The 17,455-nt window shown below is 43.2% G+C and overlaps 1 protein-coding gene across 7 annotated transcripts in view; it reads left to right on the forward strand.

Moving 5' to 3' along the window:
• ST3GAL3 (ST3 beta-galactoside alpha-2,3-sialyltransferase 3) overlaps positions 1-17,455 on the forward strand; it is a 175,650-nt gene that overhangs the window by 99,038 nt on the left and 59,157 nt on the right. For all 7 annotated transcript variants that reach the window (XM_050306474.1, XM_050306477.1, XM_050306472.1 and 4 more), the window contains one exon: positions 7,253-7,347. In XM_050306474.1, the coding sequence (XP_050162431.1) occupies positions 7,253-7,347 (95 nt within the window). The remainder of the gene's footprint in view (positions 1-7,252; positions 7,348-17,455) is intronic.

The raw sequence follows: 17,455 nt of genomic DNA on the forward strand, positions 1-17,455 counted from the left end.
GTGGTGGCAAAAATGAGCAGTGGGTGGCAGTGACGTGGCTGTGGATTAACTTCTTTCTGCAAGTAGGATAAAGAGAACATTAAGATGGCTTTATAAAAGTAACGTGCAGTCAACTGCATTTAACAGCCTGGTTAATTAGTGTCTGTGACAAGACAACAGGTCTGTGCTGGGAACTGTGCCCATCATCTGCAGTCTTCTGGAATGCCTTAGATCTTCATCAGAAAGAACAGATACTCCAGGTACCCTGCCTTTTGGGAGTGCAGTGTTGCACAGCAGCCGTTAACCTACACATGACTGCTCTCCAATTCATTTTCATTAGAAAGCAGAGTCTCCTTCCTCTCCCAGTGGAATATGAACAGGAACAGAATCGTGCCAAGCTTTGGGCAACTGGCAGAGTTGGTGGCTGGCATCTTCCATGGGAGCTAACAATTCTTCTTGGGAGAAGGATTGGACCCTTTTGCCTTCCCTCCTCATCTCGTTTTTTATTTGCACAGAAGGCTTTGGAAACTCAGGCAGTAATTACCGCCTGCTTTCACTCACCTTCATCGTGTTTCCAAATACCCCATAATCTCATCTGTTTGGCTCAGTGCTCCCTCCAGTTCTTGAAGCCCTCACCTGGCTTCTCATAGGAAAAATGAGCTGTAATTCAATCTTGCATCATTGACAATAACACACGAAAAGCAAGCTATGACACTGAAGTGATGTTAGGAGACTGGTTTTTAAACTAACAAAACTCCATGTTGTCGAGGAGTTAGCTTTTCACCCTTGCATAATTGTGCTTTGGTATTAGGGAGTTCTGTGAACAATGACAACTTTTTGCATGTTGTCTTGTAAGCTGCACTATGAGGCAGGTCAGGACAAAGTTTCTGCCTTGACTGAATTTTGTAGCCTTTTTTTTTTTTCCCCAAAAAAGGAAGCCAATACCTTTAAACCAGACTTCTTGTTGGGTTTTTTTGTGTGCATGAGTGGTTTTTGTCTGAAATGTTTGGAGAAACAGTAGGAAAGTCCGAGGATTTCATTAGAGCAGGCAAACTGATCTCTTTTTGTCTTTAATACTTAGTTTATCTCAAAACTTTCCAGTCCCCATGATTACTACTTGTGTTACATAGGTGAGCTGCTCGGGACACCTCGTTGGACTTCATGCATGTCAGAACACAGTTAGCAGGAGGGACTGAGCTGATATTAAATAATTTGTTGATTTTTGTGCCTTGGTGGTGCCATAAGCTCAAGATATTAATGACTGCAGAAAGGTTAAACTTTACGTGTCTTCCTGTTTATCACAAAGGTGCGGGGTACAAACAGAAAGCAGTCTTGGCAGGCAGCAGGCTGCAAAATCCATGTGCTGCTTATCTGCAGTGGTGTTTGTACTGAAATTTGATTACCATATATGAAGAGAAATGCTTAAAAAGCATAAGGAGTCTGAAGAGCAGCTCTTGATTTCCAACTACAGCGGACTGTAGCTCGGGAATTTGGTCACCTCCTAGCAATGTTATCCCGGTGTGAAAGTGGATTTAGATGAAATAGACCTGTGCAGGACTTCAAAAGATCACCTGTTTATTTTCCCTCTTAAAAGTAGGCACAGCTATGACTAACCCAAGTTTAATATATATAAACTTGTTCTTAAAAATAATACAATTAAATCAGAAGCCAACGTAGCTGATATGAGTTCTGTAACTCACGTCCAGACAATAGATTTCAGTGTGTAATCATCCCAAGCATAGGAAACCCTTTTTTAATGTTTAATTTAAGTTTCCTTTGCTGCATTCTAGGTCCAGGGTTACTACCTGTCTTTACCAGGGATATAGAGGTGCTGCCTTTCTCTTTTGCAGCAGCCTTGTAATATTTAATGGCTTATCATGTCCTTTCAGTTCTCTCTAGACTAAACAAAGTAATTTTTTTTCTAACTTTCCTCAGAGACCGTATTTTCTAGACCTGAGATCTTTGTCAGAGCTCTCCTATGGCCTTTTTTCAGTTTGTTCATTTATTTTTTTTTTTGCCTGAGGCCCAGAACTGGATGTGGTCCTTGGGCCCATGCTTTCTGATCCTGACTAAACTGGAGTATTTAGCAGGTTTTACAGCTGTGATAGTTACATTTTCAGTCGTGATAGGATGTTTATCTTTTCTGCAACAGTGTGACAATGTTCTCTGTGTGAACTGCAGCGCAGAGGATGGAGGCCCTTTAAGATACACCCTGGAGCAGCTGGTCCTGCTCTAAACAGAGCAGGGAGCAGGCAATGGGAAAAGGCTCCACAGATGAGTTTAAACAACCTACTAGGTGATGGAGAGCAGAGGGCAAGAAGGCTGATGGTGCTCCAGAGTGCCTCAAAGGTACAGAGAATTCGTCCCCAGGGGAGTAGGCTGGGATAACTGGGATGGCTGCTACATAATCTGTGGGTTTTTTGTTCAGTTGACTTTACCTGCCCCTTCCTTTTCTTTGCTTACGAAGTAAAACCTGTTAAAGGGTGTTTTTCTGGAGTGATTTTGACATTTAATGTCAAAAAGAAGAACCATGGTTTACACTCATGGTCTTTCTTGCAAAGCTGCAAAGGATCAAGTGATTACACCAGCTCAGTAAAGGACAAAACCCAAATGTCAGAGTTACTGGTACAGGGCAGAGAACAAAGCAGAGCAGTGTTGGAGCACTGCATAATTCAGTGGTGTCTGTATCGAGAATGGCCTTTGCAGCCTGAAGGACACAACTATAGGTACACTCAGGATCTGTAGGCACAAAGAGCATGGAAGAAGATGGGTGGGGATCTGTGGCTCACTGTCCCTTGGGAAAGAATTAGGAGGTCTCAGATGGCAGTGACCAACCATTCTTCAGTGGTAAGTTGTCTTTACCATAATATTCTATTTTAGACTATTTCTGCAGTTTGCTAAGGTCAACTTAATTTTTGGCCTGATCTCTGCTGTTAAAGATATTCTTGTTGCAGCCACCCTTTTTTTGTTGTTATTTTTGTTTTTTGTTTGGCTTGTTTGCTAATGTGGGAAAAGTGGTATGTTGATTGTGGGATGGGGTTAATCCTTTTTAATGTGGTTTCTTAAATTTTTGAGGAATCTTTGAGCTGCTTGGATTTTTGTGACAGAGGATTAATGTCAATAAGAAATGTGAAATTGGGACATCACAAACCTCCTCATTCCTATGCTCTCATACCATGCTGGTCCCTGGAGAAGGGAGGCAAGGAGGAGCATACATCTTGGTCTCACTAGGGAAGAAGGAAAAGGTTAGTTTAGATTTTCTCTCTCTATTCTGTAAATGCCTCTGTCAGACCTAATGATGCGAGTGCTCGAGTGCTTTGGCTTGTATTTCATCCATTTTATTAATAAAATTAGTAGATTTTGTGCCTTCTGTCTAACCATGGATGCTTTTGAGCATCAATAAGCAGAAGATAGAAGTCATGATGGAACAAATAAGTCATTTATTTGTGTGGCTTAAAAAAAAATTATTCTAGCTCCTTTACAAATACAGTGTGTAAGGTCTGTATGACATTAGGTTTTAGCACAGTTTGATTTTTTCCCTTTGGCTTCCACTTTTCTGTTGCTGCTGATTCTCCCTAATTAAAGAAAAAAACAAAAGGGCAGGTTGGCTTGAAGAGGGAGGGGGAAAAAAATAAGAGAGAGGAATATCTGAGAAATAAGCCCACAGTGGAGCTTAGTGGCTGCCAACTTGCCTTTCCTTAGTGTCATGATTTCTAGAAATGTGGTGCCATCTTCTCCTTTGCTCTTTCAGAGACTGGACTTTGTCTTCCTTTCTCCCCATTAAAGCCAAGGGCACACCAATCAGTTTATTTATTTTACTTTCTGTCAGATGCATCTTATTCTCTCCCACACATTTATGTATTAGTTGCCTTGAAAGCAGCAGATAAGAGTAGGGAGCACATTCCAGTCAAGATTCAATGTCTGGAATTGTTCAATAGCTACCTTGACCAGCAGCAGTGTAGTCTAGGATTTGCTTTGGGGTGCTTTGGGGAGTGTGTTCTGCTCATGCTTAATGCTTCATGCACATCAAAGAGGATTAGCTGTGAATGGATCTGAGTATCAGGGGCAGAGCAGAATGGTCAGAAAACTTGGCTGGGGAGCTTCGGGCAGGCTGTTTAAACCTTCCAGGTAGAAATGATTTGGGGTCACAACTCTTCTTTACTTGTCAGGGGGGAAATAATTGGAAGTGTAATGTTTTGTCCCATAAGCCAGAATCCCCAAGGCACAAATGTATATCACATTTTCTTGTGTATATAGATTCTTGTTTAATAACAGCTTTTGGCAGCACACTTCCTTTCACTGTGCGTGGGGTACAAGTTGTGTTGGAGATTTTATTGATGTTTTTGTGTGAGGAATTCACACTTGAGAGCTGGGGGAGATTTGGTGCATACCTCACAATTACCATATCCAGCGTTTAGTCCATTTAGATGTCATTTGTGTTTTATCAGGGTGTGCCATTCAAACTAGAGATTTTAGATGCTTGGCATTTCTCTCTCAAATTACATAGGCTGTAAGTGTGTGCTACAAGCATCCAAACTCTTCATCTTTTCCGGGCTGTCACGTGCAGTGAGGTTGCATTATTTCTGTTCTGGAACTGGGTTGGGGTAGAGAGGAAGTGCTTAGAATTTAAATCTGAAAAAAAATTCAAAACTCTCCCTTTCCGTGTGGGTTTCTGAAGCAGCACAGGCCTGTTTCAGTTCTGGATAGTGGTTGCTGGGGAAGCCAACCTGCCTTTAGGATAGTCCTGGCCGGACAACTCAGGCAAAATGCAGCGTCCTGTACCGAGCTGCCCCAGTGGATACAGAGTTTAACATCATTCAGAAGCATTTGCTGTTTTTCTGTTTGACAAACTCCCATGCATTCCTTGGAATGTATTTTAGGTGCTCTGCAGAGAGCATTCCCATGGCCTGTTTGAGGCATATCCTGATACTTCCTGAAGGGTCCTGGAATACACCAGCCGAGGCAGGACAGCATTTCCCTGTCCCGGTTGGACACCGCTCTGGCCCGCTCTGATTTATCGAGGTGGCAAAGTGCACGAGCTTACAGCATTTATGATTTCTTAATATTTCCAAAGTGGAATTTCTTTCAAGATTTATGAGGGCTAAATATCCTCTAATTTGCTCCCTTTTTCTCCCATATGGATATAATATTTCCCCTAAACAGTTCCTCCTCCTTCTTAAATGAATTAAAAGCCTGTTTCCCTGGCTCTGTGTACAGTAGTGTTAAATATTGCCAAATAATAGTAGCTGGTCTAAGGCTATTGTGTTCCTTGCTAGAATAATCCCTAAATTTACTTCTAGCAAGTGATTAAAAGGCTACTGTCATTTCAGCCTTCTCTTTGGCATCACTTTGGTCCCCTGGTCCAAGCAGAAGGGACATGATAGAGCATCAAATCAGTCATGCTTGAGCTTCAGCTGATTTTGGGAACTCCCCTGGGGTCCAGGGAGTTTTAGAAGGATCTGAGTTCCCTCCTCGTTTTGCCAGGCACCTTATAAGGGGGAATCTGCACTAGGGACAGGCATTCCTTACTCCATGTCAGACTACTGTAAGCTGTCTTTTCCCTGTGTCTAACTTGCAAATAGGCCAGATACAGCACCAAGATATCTGAGAAAACACTGAACTAATTTGTGAGGTTACTGAAGTTTTTAAGATATTTTCAGAATAAATGTATTACAATTAATACTGTCTTGTTCTTATTTATTTATTTATTTTTAAATAGGCCCGTGGGGGTCTTTCACTTAAGAGCTTCAGAAGCTCTATTTAACACCCCTTTCCCACCTTTTCCCAAATAAAGTGTATATATCCTTTCATATTCTCAGCTCTGGAAAAAAACATTCCTTTCCTCCTAGATTAGTCATCTGTGCATCTTGCTTTTATGGTTATAGATTATCTTATTAAAGATTGCATGAGTGGATGTGAAGCAGCATGCATGGGTGCATTCGAGTCTTCTGGTTTTGTTAAATACTCTCTCTTACCCCTTTCCAGAGATTTCTGCAGCCTGTGATTTACTGGGCATCTGCAACAGGACTTGACTTTGAGCAGTTTATATTTCAGCTTTCATTCCATCCTTTCCTCACTGTGCTGCTGTCTGAAATTCTTGCTCTGTACCTGGCTGTGGCATAGTGAAGATGAGTCTTTCTTAATTCAGGTAGTTCAAGTCCAAAGGTTATCTGATTGCAGTAGCACAGAGTTGCATGCTGAGTACAGAAACAGCCTGAAGGGAGAGTTAAACCTGTGGGTTCCATCTGTCCCAGCCCCATGCCTAGGTTATCAAGGCTGGATCTGTTTCAGAAGCATGTGCCTTGCACTACAGTGGAGGTGTACTCTCTCACTCTGAATATGTGCTACATTCCTTTCTTAATTTCTGTAGAATGGTGGGATTGATTTTGATCCGGGGCATCCCTGCTATCTGTTTTGATATGATTGAATGAACAAGATTTCTAGTAGTATTAGCGTGCTTTCTGTCTTGATACATTCAGAAATGGTCCCATATGGAAGTTAATGTTTGCTAATTGTTTCCTTCTCTCTGGCCACTGTACTAATTGTTTCTACAAGAGACAAATTTTTAGTAGCTGCCGTGTTCGTGTGTTGATGGTGTAATTAGGATAATGTATTTCAATAATGTATTTCCATAATGACATGGTGAAGAGGGACAAGGTTTCTCTTTTGTGAGGGATTCTGGATGGATCACAACTGTTTGGTTTGGCAAGGACCTCTCGAATATTTTATATGTTACTGAATGCAGAAGGAAACATCCAAGTCTGCACTGAATTTCCACTGTCTGTAAACCAAGAGTTGCTTCATGATGAAACTGTTTCCTTTCTTGCCTGTGTGGTGATAACTGCTGTGTATGTGCATATGAGTGAGGCCAGAGCAGCCATGAGAGCAGGTAACCCCAGCCTTGCTCTCCACAGGTGCTTGCCCAGTGCATTCCCACCTGCACAGAGCAGCACAACGTGGATGTGTCATGAACAATATAAAGCCTGTTCCACATACGTTGTCTTAGCCAAACAACAGTGGGGAAGTTCTAAATTGTTGAGTGGAAGGGATGGCCAGGTCATGATTTGAGTGATTTGAGTGTTCTCATGGCACAAACTCTGAGAGATTTGTTTCGCTGCAGTCACCTTTGGGTAAAAGTAAAATCTTTCACGTTACTGTATTGCCAGTGAGAATGCAGAATCTGCACTTAGGGTATGGATTCTCTCAGCCTTCCTGCAGAAATTTATCCTTCCTAGTTCAGGAGTTAATTTCTTTCTCATTTTGATTTTCTCAGGTTCTCGAAGCCGGCACCAATGTTCTTGGATGATTCCTTCAGGAAATGGGCACGAATCAGGGACTTTGTACCCCCCTTTGGAATTAAAGGACAAGGTATGAATGAGAGCTGTTGGAGAAGAAGGTGGTTCTGCAGATGTTTGCCCCATTTTGTTTTTCTGTTTTGAAAACTTAGGTGTCCCCTTGGGCTCAGTGGTTTTTTCCCCTGTTCGAGAGAAATACTTTACATGTAACTTGCTGAACCCCAGAAGGGTTTTCACAGCTGGAACGGGGACCCCAGAGGCTGGTCTGAGGGAAGATGGTGTAGTACATGCAGAGAATCAGTGCAGCAATGGCAATTTAGACCTACCTGCTCATTCTGGAAGAAGCATTTTGACACTGACTGCCAGAGAATCTTGTTGCACCTTTGCTGACAGCAGCTGAGAGTTCAAACTGACTTAAACAACCTTTAGGTCAGTAATTCTCTGAAGAAGAGGAAAGATGCCTTGGGGTTGACCACTGATACAAATCTTCATTTTCTTCTCATAGCATTTTATAGCTGGGCTAATTATTGATTTATATAACAAATAGGAAAAGTCTGCTGAGATGCTTTGGTGATGATTTGCAGGATGTCCTGTCCTCCAGCTGAGTGTCACAGCAGGAGCTGTGTCTCAGGTGTGCCGTGGGAAGGCAGGGATGGTGCTGGTGGTCACAAGATGGGGGCCAGTAGCCCAGCCAGCAGATGATCTGTTCTGTGGGTGACAGGCTCCTGGCTATCCCACATGTGCTATCAAAGGCCTCTCTGGGTGAGTGGTGGTGAGCAGAAGGTTTGTGCTCACTGCAGTGATTTGCTGCAGACTTGCTGAAGTCCAGTGTGTTTATTAAGAAGTGTTGGTTGCTTTGCATCAACTTGCAGGATTTTTATTCTGCTGACAAACTCACAGATAGAGATAGCCCCCATGAGAACTGAAATATCTGATGGAGAAGGGGCAGCAACCACAGAAGGCCTGGGTCTGTCTCTCTGCCTGGAAGCAGGTGTGGCAGTTGTCAGAACAATCTCTGATGAAATCAAAAGGCTCTGCTGACAAATTGCTCTTGGCTTGCATCAGTTCCCTTCTTTGTTTTGTCCATTCCTTGTCCAGTCGGTCTTTTGCAGCTCAATAGGAAACTAATTGCTGTCCTCTAATTTAGCCAGCAAAGAACTAACAGTGGCAGCACAAGTGAGAGGCTGTGGTGACCACAGGAGGGCTTGTCCCCTTCTAACCAAGCACACAAGGTGTACAAAGCCAGGGCAAGCCGACTGACCGTCGTGGAGGTGGGATTTGCAGATTACACATGATGTCAGCCAGACCTAACAAAAATCATTGCATTAAACGGAATCCAAGTGGAGAAATTCACCAAAAGAGAATGACGGAACAGCTCTGGCAGCCTTCTCCCTGGGTTTGCTGCCAGCTTGTATCACCACTGCAGTGTTATGTAAATCTGGTGTTTTATATTGGATTTCCTCGGTTAAAAAGAGAAATGAGAAATTGCCATTATTTAAATGGCTGTGAGCTGAAGCCACGGGATGGAAACCGTTGAATAGGTTATTTTTTTAACACCCTCCTGGGACTGAACTTTGTGCCAAGTTTCAGTCTGGAGCAAGTTCTGTGTGTGGGAGGGTTGCATTATAAATCTGCGTAGCCCAGGATTTCTAATGGCCGCGCTGACAGGCTGTGAGTCCTCGCGATGCGAATGGCGCCCTTTCATGTTACACATCACTTGGAATTCTTGCATCAGTCTTTTCTGGCTGTCCCAGGGGATGCATTCGGCCTCAGCCGAGTGATTGGATGATGGGATCAGCACCTCATTAGGGCTTTCAGTCAGGGCAGTCTAATGGTATCCAAAACAACTGACCCAGGCAGGCAGCGTGGAGCTCAGTCACCTGGCGGTGCGAGGTGAAGGCTCTCAGAGCTGGGATGTGCATGGGAAATCGAGTAGTCAGGGCGGCTAAGAAAGTGTGGAGAGATGGGGCTGTGTTGAAACAGACGGGGCAGGAGTTCTGCTCTGTGCATTAGGCAGCCCTGTGACACCGTCAGCTGGGATTTCCAACATGCATCACACTGGGAAGGGTGGTTGGTGCTTGTAGACAATGACTGTAGCTGAGGTGGTAATGGAAAGACCTTGCTGAGAACTTTGGTGAATAACACCTGGTGTTTTAAAGTCGCTGTGATCCATCCCAAGTGCAAAATGGCTTTTGTGTGTGTGTATGTGTGAAATACAGGTACAGGATGAGCTTACTTATAATACTGCTGCATGTTTCAAGAAACTTCTAGAAACTATATCTTGAAAGTACTAAAAGTTATGAAATCAAGGGATTCTTAGCAGCTTTCACTTTTTAAAGTTTCTCTCTATTCTTCAGGCTCTCACCTACATTTTGCTTTGCTTTGTCTCTGAATAAAAATCTGAACAAAATCCTTTTTCACCCACCGCTTGGTGTTTACTGGTCCAAGAAAGAACAATTCCAAGATTGCCAGAATGACTCTTAACAATCTTCAGGGGAAAGCAGCTTTTGAGGAGCAATGCCTTCTGGGCTGCACTAATTTGGAATAACACGTCTGTATAAATTAGATGTAAAAGAGTAGAAATGGCTCCGAAATTTTCAGGGCAGGACTACTGCTCTTTAAAGGTTATCATATCAAGGAGAAGGCAGTATGCTGATCATTTTGACACAGTTCATCAGAGATCTTCATTTTCTTCAATGAGAATCTGATTGCAGAGACAGTTCTTCCATCTCCAGATGCTACGAAGTACTCGGTACAACACAGAACGTTTAACAGAGTTTCTTTGTGAGAGACTGCTCGCTCCTTTACTCCAGTGGTCATTTTCTGATTTGTCCATTAGCCCAGGCAAGGGGTTTTTATGGCTCATTCTCTCTCAGCAAGAGCATTTGTGTGTAGAAGCCGTCAAGGGGAATGTGGTCTTGAATACGAAAGTTTTTAGACTTTGCCTCAAATGCTGCTGGATCTGAAAGGGACTGTTGCAGTAGGAATTGCAGCAGTCAGATTGGAAACTGCTGCTGTTGTCAGGTAACAACCTTAGTGATTCCTTGTGTGCTAAATGAAAGAGGCACAGAAAATAGGCAGGTGGCAACCCTGCTGCTTGATGAGCGGGACTTTCTGGGATGAGGCAAGTGGCACGCAGTCTTGTGCAGACTCTGAACAGTGGTTGTGAGAGTCCTCTACAAGGTATTAGAAATAGGTGAAGAGGAATTTAAGAGCAGCAGTCATACCTTTTTCTTAATCTGTCTTAAATGGGCAGAGTTTCAGTTCACCAAAGATTTGGATGATGGATTGATCCTAATTACTTGATCCCAGTACTCATCAAACTGGGACAAAAGCGGAGCTGAGAGCTGTCAGGACTGTTGGGGCTAATCCAGCAGATTGAAGGTGTCATTGCATTCATCAGAGATGTTTGTAGCCCTTGTGGAAACTCTGGCTTTCTCTGTGTGCAGAGGATAGGGGAAGTAATAGATATGGAGAGGTGAAGAGGTGTTAGGTTTTGATGCCATAAAGGGTCACTACCAGTATCTAGCTTGGCTTTCCATGCAACAGTGGGTCTAGGTTTTGCCCAGTGATTTCTGCAGTTGGCTATGCAGATTATCTTTCAGAATCTGGATCAAGATTTTCTAAATGAAGAATGACTGTGTTGACAAACAGGCCAGTGTCACGTCTGACTGCAGTTACTTTAAAAAAATGAGATGCTTTTGCCACGTCGAGCTTGTTGTCTCCTACTCTGTGACTTACAGAGTCTGGAAATGGGATGGGCCACTGTAAGTGCTTGGAAATGATGACTGCATCGCTATTAATAAATAAAATGGTTGTCCTCTAGTCCTGAAGGCTGTTGAGCTCATTGTTCAAACAGATTAACTCCCTGCCCCCCCCCCCAAAACAGAGTGGTTATGTCCAGGCTTCCTATCAAGAAAGGTCACTGGCCTCTATTAGCCTGTGAATGCGTGAGAATTTTAGAGGAGGATATTTGTTGGCGCTGGTGAACACATCTGGGACTGTGCTAACCTTTTAATAGTATGGACTTGTGTGGGACAGTGTGGGCCCGTGCCCTGCTGCCAGTTTGTTTGTTAGTGTGTGTATAGCCAAAGCGGGGAACATGGTGAAACTGGTCAGCCCTGAGTTGTCAGGAAGAGCAAACTGTAATGAGAAGTTGGAACTCTAAAAGCTATAAATGTCAGCATGTCCTGTGGGGGACAGCTCAGGCTGCCGAGCACCCTCCTGTGTCCCAGGCTATTGTTTTGGCATTAACTGGGATGTTGGAGTGCCTCCCATGATTCACCATGTGCGAGGACCTCATTTCCTTGTAGGAACCCTTCTTTCCCAGCACCCACCAAGCCTGCTGTTGCAGCTTTTTTCAGTGAGGGGCAAGGAGGCTGCGGCAATCTCAGGCTCTTAAGTGAGCGATGTGGAGATTTTTCAAAAATTTAAATTGACATTTCTTCTTTAGCAGTGCACTGTCAGTGTAATTATGGAGGTATGAATATACACGTGCTGTCCACATAGTTACAGAGACCCTCTAGCACATACACTGCTTTCAGGGTTAAATTTGTCAATGAATAAGCAATGGAAAAATTGTTTATAGTGCTAGTGAGATTATTAATCCCAGAGGGCTTCCTCCCCAAATTTACCTCTGTAGCTAAAGCAAAAGGAAAGAGTTATTTGGAGAAGGGCAACAAACAAGACTGGAGAAATACCTGACTATTAATAGAATTTCTCAGTACATGTGGTTTGAAGAATATAAAAGGCTTTCATAAGAAAGAGTAGCTAGTATCTGGCATCTCCTCCATGTAATGACGATGGAAGAGTTGCTGTAGTTGTTTTATTTTTTTTTAACCTAAGTGAAAACATATGGCACAGCATGCACTAAAAAACTAAACAGACATGATCCATGTAGTATATCTTCCGTGCATTTAGTCAGTAGTTGTGTCAGTGCTTAGCAATAATTATAGGTCTTCACTTCCACCTTTGTTCCTGCTCAGTTGTTTTTAGCAGAGGGGCTGCTTTGTTGGCCCTGAATCAGTTTGCCTTTGAAGGTGATAGTTACTTCTTAGGGAGTGATTCTCTTGTCACCATCTTGCAGGATTTCCCTCCCGCCAGGAATCTAGAAAGCAATTTCTTCCCCGTGGCGATAAGGGAATATCAAGAACACGTTTCAAGTGCTACAGTTTTTAGCAAATGTAGTACGAACTGCTGGCCAGGAGGCTTCGTATTTTCGTTTGGCACAGGAGGGACATCTGGAATCGGTGACAAAGGAATTAAGTCTTTGTCCAGACCACCAATGCTAATGAATGTATTGTGCAACAATTAACTGTATTTGTACTCGGTTTTATTTGGATGTTTTCTTCCGTGTTAGTGCTTCTGGGAAGAACCGTGGTTCAGTGCTGCTTAGCAGAGTTTTCACTGGTCTCATGGGGCAGAGGTCATTCATCTCCAGTAAAACTGTTGAGTTTTCAGGCGTGCAAAAGTTGGCATATCACAGTGTTACTGGGAGAAAATCTACTCTCTTTTCATGCGCGTTCTTTTCTTGCATAGCTTTTACATCGACTTTCTTGGCACGAGCAACGCTTTATCTCTGAGAAAACATGTTCGGTTGGACATGACAATTTTAATTTACAGCTGACTCAAAGAAAGACTATCAGAAAAGTAGCTCTTTTCCAACCTACTCTTCTAGCTCTTTAGAGAGACTGGAGTACCACATACAGACACCTTCCCTACATTTGACTGGGTCTGAATGAGTTGGGTTTTTTCTGGTTTAATTCTCCAGTCTTGCCCTTATTTTGTTAGTGTTGCTCTGTTGTACAGACGTTTTTCTACTATGAGCCTTTTTTTTTATCTTCTTGTATTCTTCCTTTAACAAATAAGCAAGAAGCACAAGCATGTATAGCCATTAGTTCTATTCAGAGTAGGTATTAACACAGGATTGTTGTTTCTTCCTGAGTTTGAGGCAGATTTCTGAACTAGTTTCCACTAGAATTTTGCATTTGACCAAAATTGGTAATAGTTGCCATTATCACATGGGAATATAGATATAAAAATTCTGCTGTTTCCCCAGGGAATTTGGCTGATTTTATAGCCTCAAGAAATTAAATGAGAGGTTTGAAAGGGAAGAAAAAAATGAAAGTTTCAGAAAAGGTAGAGGACCAGCTTTTCGTTGTCGAATAAATCCTCTAAAGGGAAGTTATACTGTGAATTTTAAAGTTAAATCAACTTCCATTCTTGAGCTCTCCTGATGAAAGTAAAACCTTCTCATGCAATCCCTTATTTCAGTCAAAACTGATGCTTTGTTTCTGAGTGTGCCTAAATAATAGCCCCTTTCCCAACCCACTGAGAAGGGAAAGGTGCCCCAGGGAGACTCAAACCTCAAGTGTGCCGTTAATTGGGTGACTCTGTATTGGAGTTCGTCACAGACGTCTTGAAGTGCAATTGAGACATGGATATTATTCCTCTCTTTTACCTCCCAGAGGGAAAAGCAGGTCTCCTCTGGCTTTTGAGGCTCCTTTGGGTTTTGAAGTGCCATTTCTTAATGCTTCTGCAAGGGTCAGAAGAATTAGGAATCATTGTAGTAGCTGCTGAGTTTTTTTGGCCTTGAAGACACTGCTTGGCCACCTGTGAAGGGTCAACAAAAATGCAGCAATGAAGGGAAGAACAACCCTCTGTAACAACTGTATTTATTTTCCTGTGTGTCTTCGACCAGCATATTGTGAATCTTTCAAGGACCATTTTTATTTGGCGTGAATTCTCCTGTTTTACAGGCTTTATTGCTTCCTGTGCATTGAACTTGAGTTTGGATCAAAATGGTTAATGCACGGTTATTGCAAAATGTTGCCCCGTTTTTTTGGCATAATTGTTTTTTAAATTAATGTTCCAACTTTCCAAGCCGTGGGATTATGTTGGGAACTAAGCTTGTGTTCTGAAAAAACAAACTCTTGGTTGTGAAGAAAAGCTTGGAAAAAAAAAAAAATCCCCAAAGGCTCCAAAACGACGATGTAAATGAAGAGTCCAAATGTTATGTATTTTATTTATATCTTGTTATAAAAAAAGGCCTTAAGGGCTTTCTGGAGCTTACATTTAACACATGCCAGGTTCTTCTAAAATTGCTAGAGAGGGTACCATGCATGTTCAGTCTTTTTTTTCCTTTTACTTTGAGTTTTGTGCCTATGCAACACTATATGTCTCTTGTCTTAATGCCATTAAAAATCATCAATGGAATTACTGGGATATTTGGAGGAGTGGCAGTTTTAAGTCCTGTTGTTAGTGTAGAGTATCTCAAGTAAACCACCTAAATCTGGTACAGCTAATGACCTCAAAGAAGCCACTCTTGTGTTTACACACAGGTTTTGATTTGGGGACAGATTACTCAGTTGTCTTTGAGAGCCAGTTCACATGGGGTTTTTTTGTTGTTTTGTTTTTGTTTTGTTTTTTGTAGTTTTTTTACTGCTAAGTTCAGGAAGTCTTTGTAGCTGCTTTTTCCTCCTTAGACCTTCTAAAGTTAGCTGATCAGTAATGAAAAGAAGTGGTGCAGGGAACTTCAGACACATTGTGATACCTGTTGTACTCAGTGGATTCCCAACTTCACTAAAATAGAAATAATGTTGTGTATCTATAGCTGGACTTGGTGTTTCTGGAAGAGAGCTGGAGAACAGGATATGTGGTAAGACTTGGGTCCGTGGCCTTGTGCTGGGCACCAGGGTGGGAAATCAGAGCGGGTCAGGTTGGAAAGGACCACAGTGGGTCACCTGGTCCCACCTCCCTGCTCCAGCAGGGTCATCCCAGAGCACATGGCACAGGATTGTGTCCAGACAGTTCTTGAATATCTCCAGTGAGGGAGACTCTGCAGCCTCTCTGGGCAACCTGTTCCAGTGCACGGTCACTGCACAGTAAAGAAGTTCTTCCTCATGTTCAGGTGAACTCCCTGGGCTTCAGTTCCTGCCTGGTGCCTCCTGTCCCACTGCTTGGCACCACTGAGCAAAGCCTGGTCCATCCTCTTGTCCCTTCAGACATTGATGAGGTCCCCCCTCAAGGCTGAACAGGCCCAGCTCTCTCAGCCTTTCCTCATAAGAGAGGTGCTCCAGTCCCTAAATCACCTTTGTTGCTCTCTGCTGGACCCCCTCCAGGAGCTCCGTGTCTCTCTTGTCCTGAGGAGCCCAGAATTGGACACAGCACTCCAGGTGGAGCCTCACTAGGGCAGAGTAGAGTGGCAGAATCACCTCCCTTGACTTAAAGTAAAGATTGTTCATCGAAAGATGTAAAAACCTTGATGTAAAAGTTCATTTCAGGGATGCCAACCAACCTCACTCTGGGCAGTCTATTCCCAGAGGCTGGTGCTGATGCCCAGCACCCTGCAGAAGCGATGGCAGCTGGGTGACCACCTATGGAGGTGGGCACTGGCCACGGCTCACAGGGCGAACACGCAGAACTGCAGCAGCACACTGTCCCCTGACCCTAATGCACAGTATACAGATACTTGCTGCTGCCAATAAGGGCATGTGGACTTGCTGGTTTTTTGAGGAAGATGGCTGGTATAGAAAACTTGAAAAATTACAGCCTCTCTTCTCTTGGCTACTTGAGAGTGCACCAGCATCCCAGTGTGCCTGCTTTCTAGGCGAGCCCCTGCGAGGTGCCTGCAGCAACCCTCTGGGGGTGAAAGGTCTCCCATCCTTTTTTAATGGTACAAACAAGAAGCTTGTACATTAGAAACAACGATTTTAAGTGTTGTTGACATTTACACTGAAAGTCTTTTCCACTCCTTCACGTAAATAACGGAGAAAAAGGCTAGAATCGAGATTTAGGCTTGTTCTCGCTGTGTGGTCACTGCCTGCCTGATTTCTAACTATTTACTTTTACTTTTTCCAAATGTCTGAAAATTTCGGGGTCAACTTGAAGTCAAGATGTACTTGGGTTCAGAGAAATCTTGCAGTCCTGAGCTGGCTTTTGAATCTTCTGATGATATAAGGCAAAGTTGATAGAATATGTCAAGATAACTCAGGATTCTTAGATAAATGTAGTCAACTCCTCTAGATGGGAGGAAAAATGTGCAGAGGCTTCTTTGTTTTTATAGTAATAGTGTATGCATAGTGGCTGATAGATGAATGGGGTTAAATAATCTCCCACACTCCCCAGTGAGCTAAATTCTCCATGACAAGAAAACAATAAAGAAGCTATGGCTGCAGAAAACTTCAGTAGATTGCTTGCCGTAGTGATGTGTTCATTATTTAATGATGAGAGAAAGTGAGGGTGAAAATGCAGGATATTGACGTTCATTTCCATTAATTTGTCATTAAAGTGTACCAGACATATGTGAAGAACACAGAAGTCAAGAGGACTGTCCAAAGATGAGACCTTTTGCAGAGGGCTTCTTGTCTAAGAGCCAAAGGCCTTATTCTCTTCCTAGTTATGTCACTTACTTGCCTCATGTACTTCAGCAAGTTTGATTCCCTCAGAGTATAAAGGTTTTCACTGCTTTCAAAAATGAGAACAGGTGGGGGACCTGAAAATGTGAATTCAGGAATAGGCACGTGTGTTCACGTGTGTGTGTGTGTGTTTATGTATCACCTTAGAGCCTTTGACTTGAAGGAGCTGTATTAAAGCCACATATTTTTACTGTTGGAATGAGTTCTGTTGGAATGAGTTCTAGAAGCTCCTTCTGGAGGAGGCTTTTTCTTTCCATCCTGGTGCCAGAGGCAAGGGGCCGAGTGCAAATGCCCACCTCAGCAGCAGTGCAATGAACATCTTCTAGTAAAGTTCCAGCTCAGCCAGAAAGACCTTCTGCCTCTCCCCTGCCCCAGCCACTGTCCTGTTAGTGCTTGCAGCTCCTGGCCCCAGTGAGGGGGCTAGACTAGATGAACTTGGTGCCACGTTCGTTCCTGCTGCGAGTGGGCACTTGGCAGTGAAGGACTTTTACTGAGCTTCATCCAGCAGTTTTGAATGATAACGCTGTGATTTGTGCAGCTTCCAAACCTTTTGGATGCCGTGGGTTGTTGGGCTGTGGGGGCTGCTGGAGAGATGTCTCCTGTTGGGCCGTTCTTAATCTGTACTGAGTGTTCTGTATTGTTGTTCGTTTTGTTTTGCTTTTTCCTCTCTGGATGATGGGAATGGGAAGCATCTCTGTTCCAGATACTGCCATTGCCACTCCTAAAGGAGTTGTATTTGATTCCTGAGCATTCACTACGAAGGCA

This window comes from Myiozetetes cayanensis, unplaced genomic scaffold (assembly GCF_022539395.1).
Source record: "Myiozetetes cayanensis isolate MyiCay16 unplaced genomic scaffold, myiCay2020 scf12, whole genome shotgun sequence".
In the NCBI taxonomy this organism is placed as follows: domain Eukaryota; kingdom Metazoa; phylum Chordata; class Aves; order Passeriformes; family Tyrannidae; genus Myiozetetes; species Myiozetetes cayanensis.